The sequence below is a fragment of the Ictalurus punctatus genome, chromosome 17, assembly GCF_001660625.3.
Source record: "Ictalurus punctatus breed USDA103 chromosome 17, Coco_2.0, whole genome shotgun sequence".
NCBI lineage: Eukaryota > Metazoa > Chordata > Actinopteri > Siluriformes > Ictaluridae > Ictalurus > Ictalurus punctatus.
Genome location: NC_030432.2, coordinates 21,915,890 through 21,926,067, shown reverse-complemented (window position 1 = coordinate 21,926,067; position 10,178 = coordinate 21,915,890). Strand labels below are relative to the sequence as shown.

Genomic DNA, 10,178 nt, shown 5'->3' with positions numbered 1-10,178 from the left:
TAATACAAAAGTAATGCAAATGGTGGCTTCTTGGACACAATGAATTCTCTTCTGTGTATTGAATACAATAATATGTTGGAAACATTCCATGTTGATACCATGTTATATAACAATACACTGAATATCTAACATTCTTTTATTTATACATACGCTCTTTATATACAGCTGCTCTGAGAGAGAATCCTCAACCTGTTCATCACATTTTTGGAATATATATATATATATATATATATATATATATATATATATATATATATATATATATATATATATATATATTAAAGTGACCACATGTTTACTGAACAAAGAGTTGTGCTAATCTTACAAATAATTAAATCATGTGAATTTCAGTGGGAAATTAAATAATGGTCCTTAAACTATTCACCCTACCAGATATATTCTTTTTATTGGTTGCATTTAATGATTTCGTTTAATGTGTATGTATAATGTATCACTGAAAGGGCACATTACCTCATTTGTTGTGCAATATGCAGAATGTTGAAGTTGAATTAGACTTTGACTATAAAACTTATATAAATAACATCAAAGTATTATTTAGTTTAATTATGCATTATTTAGTTTTATGACAGCACAATAAATATAAGGTCCTCTAACAGCTCATCAGCATGCTTATCCTATTGTATGTTTAATATACGCTTTTTATTATTTGATCGTAAAATAAAATGTTTTTGGATAACAGAAATACAATTTCAAAATATTCATATATTTCAATTCTATTTCAGTGAATAATTTCAGAAGTCATTTTAATTTAGTGCAATGGAAATGTAATTTATTTGGAACATTGCGAAAGACTTTGTATTTGCTTTTAGTTTTCTGTTAGATAAAAGAAGTCTTTCTTTGTAAAAATGTAAACACTGCTTGTCGAATTTCCCTTGTTTTTAACCCATAAATTAGAGGGTTAAGAATTGGAGGAAAGATAACAATTGAAACACCAAAGGCCCTTCTTAAGTGTGGAGATACTGCATCTAACCTGTGTGAAATCAGTGCAAAGAATGTGTTAATCTCAAAACTCAGAAAAACAATTAAATGTGTCCCACAGGTTTGCATTGCCTTACTTATAGATTTTGCCTGTTTTGTAGAAAGACAGGTAATTAGGATTTTGATATATGATAATGACACTATCAGTATGGAAGAGCCTTGTATAAGAGCTATATTAAACAAGCCATAATAGTTAATAGCTCTCATATCTTCACAGCTTAACTTCATTAAAGAAGGATTGTTGCAGTACGTGTCCACTATATTTGTCCTGCAAATTTCTTTGCTCATCGTGAGTATAAATGTAGACCCAGTTATAACAACATCTATGGACCAGACCATAAAAATAAGTTTCACCAAGGTACCTTGTGTCATCAGATTGTGGTATCTCAAAGGCTTACAAATAGCAATATATCTGTCATATGCCATAACAGTGAGAAATAAGAGTGATCCACCTCCATAGAGGTGAATTAGGATGCCTTGTAACGCACAGGCAGGGTAGGATATTTCTCTGCTCTGAGACAGTATACTGCAAACCATTTGTGGGTAAAAAGCCGTAGCTCCCATAAGGTCACATAGAGACAAATTAAAGAGCAATATGTACATTGGTTTATGCAGATCCCTTTTTACAACAATAGTCACAAGTAGCATGGACTGGAAGAACAAAATTAAACAGTATGTGATGATGCCAAAAATGAATATTGAAGAAGCACTGGATGGAGGTATGTCCAATGGTTCCATGGTCAGAATAGTCATAAAACGTGTTAAATTTGAATTATTAAGATATGTGTCTCCCCCCATTATAACTTCAAGACCTGGAAGAAACAACATAAAAAATACTAGTTAAGACATTTAACATTGGAAATTATTTTCTTTTATTACAACTATGCTTTCTTACCTACAACAAACTGAAAAGACTAAGTATGATGAGAACTAATTCAGTAAATGTGCTACAGCATCATGACATCCACAAACTGAACACATCTGAGGTGATGGTGTTCATTTTCACCATTCGTTTATCTACCCAGAGACTTAAATATTTAGATTTCTGCATGTTAACATTATCCCACAGGTCAAATGTTTTTCAAATCACAGTTGTTGATGCTTGGTTACATTGGATTGTGGGTTTGTGAGGTATCCTTGGAGCTAACAGTGGCCTGCAGTAAAAAACACAACAACAGCCCCCCCCAAAAAAAAAACAAAAAAAAAAAAAACAAGTAATATGATGAGGATATTGTGCAAGTCTGTATTTGGGAGTACAGAATGGAGACATCTTTTAATGAATTTTGTATATGGATGTATTTGTTTGAAGTAAATATAATACTATAATATCTAATCATATAATAAAGCATGCTGTATGTTCTACTTGAATGTTGTTTGGTATAATTAAGCAGGTTTTGCTATAGGTGGGGTTTTAAAACGTTGATCCACATGTCCCTTTTTAACTTTTTAACTTCCCGTCTAATGTTCTCTATATAGTCTTGTTCAGAGATACAATGACAGTAGGTAGCAGCAGTGCAAACTTCCTGCAGCAGTATACCACTAAGTAACTCCCATGAAGCGGGGATTAGACACTCCTCATAGAGTGGTATGTCACTGGTAGGGTCCAGATGTCCATCCTACCAGTAGGCCATAGTGACAATATCCACCACTCAGTGGGCAAGTTGCTGTTTGAACAAGTCTGCTCCTTTCATCTGTCATCAGTGAAAGATATGATGTGGGCCATCTGATTCTCAGATCAATTGTTTATCTAAGCATCACTGAAGGAAGTGCACTGTGCATGCAACACTGTATGGTCAATCGATAATGTGACCTTTTTCTGAAACCTAGAGTTTGACTACAAGGTCAATACAGAGTCATCTGGGCACTCACGTGTACATTTACGTTTACAGCATTTGGCAGATGCCCTTATCCAGAGCAGCTTACATTTATCTCATTTATACAACTGAGCAGTTCAGGGTTTATATGAATTTATGTTATTTCCTATTATAAGATTTCAATAAACCAAGTATATGATTGTTGACCCTATTTCTAGATATAATTTTTCACTAATTTATTTCTAGAAAGAACCAACATTTTCTGCCAAAAAGTAAGAACATTTAAAGCTTGAAATTAGTAAAATGTCTAGAAATAGGGTAATAATCTTATCTTAGGTTTATTGGTAATCTTATAATGGGAAATGCTAGATGAATGTGACAATATTCAAGATATATTACTTGCTAAGATGTCATTTGTTTCAATGTTTTTAGCAGTGTCCCGCCAGTGGCATGGAATCTGTTCTCTGTGGGGCCGTGCTCCCAACCTGATTTTTTTCTGTGAATCTTTATGTATAGGGCTCATGCAAAGTTGATGGAATCTTTATATGGGTTGCAATATAGTGATCTAAAGGCACCATGTTGCTGGTATGTTTGGAACTGATGGTTTTCTTGATTCTGAAACTTTCTAGGGCCTTTTTGAAGCAGTGTCCAAGGAGCAACTATGGCACACAGAGCATATATTTGAAGGCTGGCAAGGCAGGCTTTGCTAACCACGCTTTGGATTGTGCATAAAACAGAAAGGAGGAGAGCCTACCCATTTCCTTGTGCAGGGTCTCTCATGAACCAGTGCCCTTGGAGCAGACAAGTATCAATGGCCTAGCTCAGAGGCCAGTGGGAGATCGATACCAATCAGTAGCCCAGATCCCTATCCACTGAGCCACCACTGCCCAAATATAAATGCATTACTGTATACCTGTCTGCATATTCCTTGAATCTCTTTACTTATAATTATGTGATTTATGGATAGGACATAGAAACACATAAAGAGACCTGCAGAAAAATGCAACAGTTTTCATCAGATTTTAAACATAAACAATACGAGCCTCCCCCTTCAATGTTATGATAGAGAAGCTGGAAACCATTGCTATTGTTATTTCACTAAATAATATAATTCTGTTGTTTCTTTAATTTGCAAAAGCCATTGAGTGCCCTCTTGTGATGTGAGATAAAGTAAGGAGGAAGGTGGGTAGCTGATCTTCCCAACATAAGAGGCAATGTTAATTCATTTATCCAATAATTGTGTGTACATGCATATGTGAGAAATGTATGGTACCTTTTATATATTTAATATTGTAAGTTGAGTGCATAGTAATTTTGTTCTAAAATATCAAAAGTATTTTTGAGAATTTGATGTGTACATATTTGTTCATACTGAGTTTGAGACGCGGGCTAAGTAACAAACCCTTTACCCTTTGTTTATTAGCACTGAGTGTTAGTAGAAATTCTTATGCAAATCCAACTTATACTGTATACTAGAGGTGTAATTGAACACCCATGCATTATTTGGATTTAACAGATAATGTGTCCCAAAAGAATACAAATACAGATACGAAAAATGAGCATGTTAGTATTTATAATAGAATATCCTTTTTTTTTCTTCTAAAAATCTTCCTAAAAATCTTTAAACTAGGTGTGTGCATTTGGATCCCATTGGACAAAACAAAACAGGTTGCATGAAAGCGAGGGTTTTATTTTACTGTTCTTTAAAGGACAGCTTGTGAAAGCTCATGGGGAAGGTTCTCAGGTTTCGCTAAAATCTCCAACTCAAGTACCACACAAAAAGATTTTAACTAGTCCAACAGTTCACAGTAATGCACATTTCTGATTTGTAGTAAATGGGTATGTGCAATACATGGACATTATATGCAAAACCTGCTCATGGAAATTTTAAAAAGGTCAAGGTCTTTAATATTATGCTAATGATTTGAGTTTAGCCTGACTGCCTTATTGATCCCTAAATAAAACCACATTTATACTGTGTGTCTGTACAAATAAAAGAAATATGCATTGACATTTTGAACCCTACCATATAGTTCACACAGACCATTGACAGGGCTGCATAATTCTGCTGGCTTTCCACAAAAATAACAATTTAATGAATTTATTATTTTTTTTTTAAATTGTGAAAAAAAAGAATTGTGCATTCATTGTGAATATATTTCGTCGTTCTTAAATTATCACTCTCCATCATTATTAAAAGAAAATATTCTGAGAAAATCATACGGGCATTATAATGAAATGCTGGATCCCATTTTGACTTGAAGCAGCACTGTAAGTGTCCCATCTTATTATTAGATATTAGTGCCTCAAAACTTATTATTGTTACTATAGTATAAACACAATATTAATTATTGATTATATTTTATTTCAGAAATCATGGACATAAAGTAACATGGTGCCTGCAGTTTGAATAAAATATTGCTTCACTATAATTGGGTTCTCTGTGTCCTGATCGGCATCCAATAGCAAACATCTCTTTATCACTTGGGATTAACAAGTAAACCAGTGAGGCCTACCCAACACAGACAGATTATGGTGTAATTCATGTGTTTAACACGTGAAATATTCTAGCCTAAGGTTAATCTGCAAATACATTTATCTATATTGTTAATATCACAAAACAAACCAAATCGTGACATAGGTTCACAACACAGAATTCCCATAATGCACTGTGAGTTCCAGTAAAAAACACTGTGACTTTTAGTACAAAAGCATTAATCTGAAATCAAATTAGATGAGTTCTTGAACTAGCTTCTCCCTAGACAGATAAACAGAAGAAAAATAATACAAAAGTGATGCAAATGGTGGCTTCTTGGACACAATGAATTCTCTTCTGTGTATCGAATACAATAATATGATATAATATTATAATAATATAATAATTTATTTATTTTTTTAAAGTGACCACATGTTTACTGGACAAAGAGTTGTGCTAATCTTACAAATAATTAAATCATGTGAATTTCAGTGGGAAATTAAATAATGGTCCTTAAACTATTTACACTACCAGATATATTCTTTTTATTGGTTGCATTTAATGATTTCGTTTAATGTGTGATGTATAATGTATCACTGAAAGGGCACATTACCTCATTTGTTGTGCAATATGCAGAATGTTAAAGTTGAATTAGACTTTGACTATAAAACTTATATGCATAACATCAAAGTATTATTTAGGTTAATTATACATTATTTAGTTTTTATGACAGCAAAATAAATATAAGGTCCTCTAACAGCTCATCAGCATGCTTATCCTATTGTATGTTTAATATACGCTTTTTATTATTTGATCGTAAAATAAAATGTTTTTGAATATCAGAAATACAATTTCAAAATATTCATATATTTCAATTCTATTTCAGTGAATAATTTCAGAAGTCATTTTAATTTAGTGCAAAGGACAAGCCTAGTTATTTATTTATTTATTTATTTATTTTAAACTTAATGTATTTGGTACATTGCGAAAGACTTTGTATTTGCATTTAGTTTTCTGTTAGATAGAAGAAATCTTTCTTTGTAAAAATGTAAACACTGCTTGTCGAATTTCCCTTGTTTTCAACCCGTAAATTAGAGGGTTAAGAATTGGAGGAAAGATAACAACTGAAACACCAAAGGCCCTTCTTAAGTGTGGAGATACTGCATCTAACCTGTGTGAAATCAGTGCAAAGAGTGTGTTGATCTCCAGACTCAGAAAAACAATTAAATGCGTCCCACAGGTTTGCATTGCCTTACTTATAGATTTTGCCTGTTTTGTAGAAAGACAGGTAATTAGGATTTTGATATATGATAATGACACTATCAGTATGGAAGAGCCTTGTATAAGAGCTATAGTAAACAAGCCATAATTGTTAACCACTCTTGTATCCTCACAGCTTAACTTCATTAAAGAAGGATTATTGCAGTACATGTCCACTATATTTGTCCTGCAAATTTCTTTGCTTATCGTGAGTATAAATGTAGACCCAATTATAACAACATCTATGGACCAGACCATAAAAATAAGTTTCACCAAGGTACCTTGTGTCATCAGATTGTGGTATCTCAAAGGCTTACAAATGGCAATATATCTGTCATATGCCATAACAGTGAGAAATAAGACTGATCCACCTCCATAAAGGTGAATTAGGATGCCTTGTAACACACAGACAGGGTAGGATATTTCTCTGCTCTGAGACAGTATACTGCAAACCATTTGTGGGAAAAAAGCTGTAGCTCCCATAAGGTCACATAGAGACAAATTAAACAGCAGTATGTACATTGGTTTATGCAGATCCCTTTTTACAACAATAGTCACAAGTAGCATGGACTGGAAGAACAAAATTAAACAGTATGTGATGATGCCAAAAACGAATATTGATGAAGCACTGGATGGAGGTATGTCCAATGATTCCATGGTCAGAATAGTCATAAAACGTGTTAAATTTGAATTATTAAGATATGTGTCTGCCCCCATTATAACTTCAAGACCTGGAAGAAACAACATAAAAAATACTAGTTGAGACATTTAACATTGGAAATTATTTTTGTTTTACTGCAAATATGCTTTCTTACCTACAACAAACTGATAAGACTAAGTATGATGACAACTAATTCAGTGAAGGTGCCACAGCATCATGACATCCACAAACTGAACACATCTGAGGTGAGGGTGTTCATTTTCACCACGCGTTTATCTACCCAGAGACTTAAATATTTAGATTTCTGCATGTTAACATTATCCCACAGGTCAAATGTTTTTCAAATCACAGTTGTTGATGCTTGGTTACATTGGATTGTGGGTTTGTGAGGTATCCTTGGAGCTTTGACACAGTGGCCTGCAGTAAAGAACAAAAGCGAAAAAACAAACAACAAGTAATATGATGAGGATATTGTACAAGTCTGTGTTTGGGATCATAGAATGGAGAAGTTTTTTTTTTTTTTTTTAATGTATTTTGCATATGGATGTATTTGTTTGAAGTAAATATAATACTATAATATCTAATCATATAATAAAGCATGCTGTATGTTCTACTTGAATGTTGTTTGGTATAATTAAGCAGGTTTTGCTATAGGTGATGTTTTGAAACATGTGGGCCATCTGATTCTCAGATTAATTGTTTATCTAAGTATCATTGTTGGAGGTGCACTGTCCATGTAACACTGCATGGTCAATCGATAATGTGACCTTTGTCAGAAACCTAGAGTTTGATCACAAGGTCAATACAGAGTCATCTGGGTACTCACTGCATTTGGCAATGTCCTTATCCAGAGCAACATCCATTTATCTCATTTATACAACTGAGCAGTTTAGGGTTAAGGGCCTTGCTCAAGAGCCCAGCAGTGGCAGATTGACAGTGCTAGGATTTGAACTAACAACCTTCCTATCAATAGTCCAACATCTTAATTACTGAGATACCACTACATGATGAGCTTATCACTAATGCATGCATTTCTCCCCGTCTTTTTATGGAAGTGATCACTAGTTATAAGCAGTTTTTATTGATGAACATTTCAGTTCAGTATCTTAAGGGAGTCAAGTAGAAATCCCACACTTGGTTTTTGGGAACTTGTTGCAGATGGAGGTGCTTTGCTCCTTTCAGAAAGGTTGTAATACAGCCCCCCAGAGAGATACCACCCATGGCCACACTGGCCTTCACACAAACCTTTGTGCAGATGTGGACTTGCCACTAACTAGCAGGTAGTGTTTTGAAAACAAGATGCAGTTGATGAGGTACACACCATTGAGTTACATTTGCGTTATATAGGGGATGCTCTGATCTAGAGAGACAGAAGTACAGAAGTACTTTGCAGGCTCTATCAAAAACAGCTTTTGTGCCAGTTTTTGATGATGCACCTTGGTTCCAACACAGAGAAAACTCTTGATGCATGTATTTCTTTTTCCCTGAGGAATGGTGAGTCTAGTCAAGCCATGCTAGCAGCTTAAAAAGAATGTGGTGCAGAGCAGGGTGTGGTAAGTACCTACAGATAAGTGAGACTGAAAACAAGTCTAACAGCTGCCTTCTAGATCAGTTGCAGAGGTTGGATGGCACACAGGTGCACACCTGCCAAGAGCGAGTTGCTGTAGTCCAGTTGTGACAGGGGACTTAGTGGCCTCTATGGACTGAAATTGAAGTCTGTGTAGAGGCATCCACCCACACATTTTCTGGGTGGATTCTATATCTGAGAGGTGGGGGGGAACCCTGCATTCCCAGAGGGGGTGCGAAGAACTTTGATCAGAATAGTGATGTCGGCAGTGAGATGCACAAGCTGATAGCGAGTGTTCAGATCCAAATCCAGCCCCTCCAGTAAAGGAGATAAGAAAAACTGACATTCACCTAAGACACATAGGAGAGAATGAACTGTATGTGACACTGACGATTTAGATTTACACTTTAGATGTAACATTTAGATTTATTTTTATTATTTACACTGACACCTAAAAATGCTATTTGACGTAATGGGAAAAATGGGGGAGTACAAGCAAAGAAACACACAGAGGCCGAAGTCCAACTAAGACACACACACACACACACACACACACACACACACACACGCACACACACACACACGGAGGCCTGGTGTATATGCAGAACACAGAAATAAACTATTATAGGGTAATGTACATGCCAGCACTATAAAAAAGAAATACAGAACAAACATAAAACTTACTCATAATGTAGAGATGGTGTGTTTGAAGGTGTGGAGAATCCTTTCTCAACGAAAATCCAGTCAGGAGTGACACAGACTAAGGTCAGAGTTTTTTTTAAAGAGTGAAACAAAACAAAATATAAGGCTATTGGAGCCGAGCTGCACCTGCGAGATAAGGGGCTCTGGGAACGGCGAGGGCCGCGAGATAAGGGACTCTGGGAAAAGCGAACACAGTGGGATCAAGGTCACTCAAAAATGCTAATTAACGTACGTAATGGTGTCTGGGTCAGCCTGACCCTAAGAAAACTGTATAAAAAGGAGAGCTTAAGATCTGGTTTTTTAGATCACCCTTGGAATGTCTCAACTGTGTGGATCTCATGGAACAAATAAACTTGGACCCTTGCTTCTTCTCACTCACTGGCTCTCGGTGTCTTACTTTCTACCTTCATCTGGTTAATATATGTGAGTATCTGTCTCTATGTTAAATCTTAAAGTTCTTTGGGTAATGGGCAAAAATTGATGCAACACAGTTCTTTACAGATCCAGTCTTTTGGGTGGCACCCTGTTCCTTTCAGGGTAGGGCCTCTGTATCTGTGAAGTACCATGAGGGTTCTTTTCAAGGGAAACTGTTTCTGTTGGAGGTGTCATACATTTGTTAGTGTCACGATCAGAATCAAGTGATAAGTCTGGTAGACACACTGTGTCTGGTTTATTGAATGCAGACTGTTCAGGGGTGTT

General features: G+C 35.3%; 2 protein-coding genes across 2 annotated transcripts; both read right to left on the bottom strand.

Annotated features, from left to right (window-relative positions):
* Positions 1 to 837: 837 nt before the first annotated feature.
* Positions 838 to 1,867, bottom strand: LOC124629112 (olfactory receptor 4K5-like). The gene has a single exon (XM_047161549.2). The coding sequence runs from the start codon at positions 1,825 to 1,827 to the stop codon at positions 838 to 840; it is 990 nt and encodes a 329-aa protein (XP_047017505.1). The 5' UTR covers positions 1,828 to 1,867.
* Positions 1,868 to 5,929: 4,062 nt separating this feature from the next.
* On the bottom strand, positions 5,930 to 9,902 carry LOC108277435 (olfactory receptor 1509-like). Its single transcript, XM_047161497.2, has 2 exons — positions 9,462 to 9,902; positions 5,930 to 9,127 (listed from the first exon to the last, which is right to left on the bottom strand). The coding sequence occupies exon 2, from the start codon at positions 7,315 to 7,317 to the stop codon at positions 6,307 to 6,309; it is 1,011 nt and encodes a 336-aa protein (XP_047017453.1). The 5' UTR covers positions 7,318 to 9,127; positions 9,462 to 9,902; the 3' UTR covers positions 5,930 to 6,306.
* Positions 9,903 to 10,178: the final 276 nt, after the last annotated feature.

Excerpts from the sequence above, each read along its gene's own strand:
- LOC124629112 (XM_047161549.2), bottom strand. The coding sequence starts at position 1,827 with ATGTTGTTTCTTCCAGGTCTTGAAGTTATAATGGGGGGAGACACATAT.
- LOC108277435 (XM_047161497.2), bottom strand. The coding sequence starts at position 7,317 with ATGTCTCAACTAGTATTTTTTATGTTGTTTCTTCCAGGTCTTGAAGTT.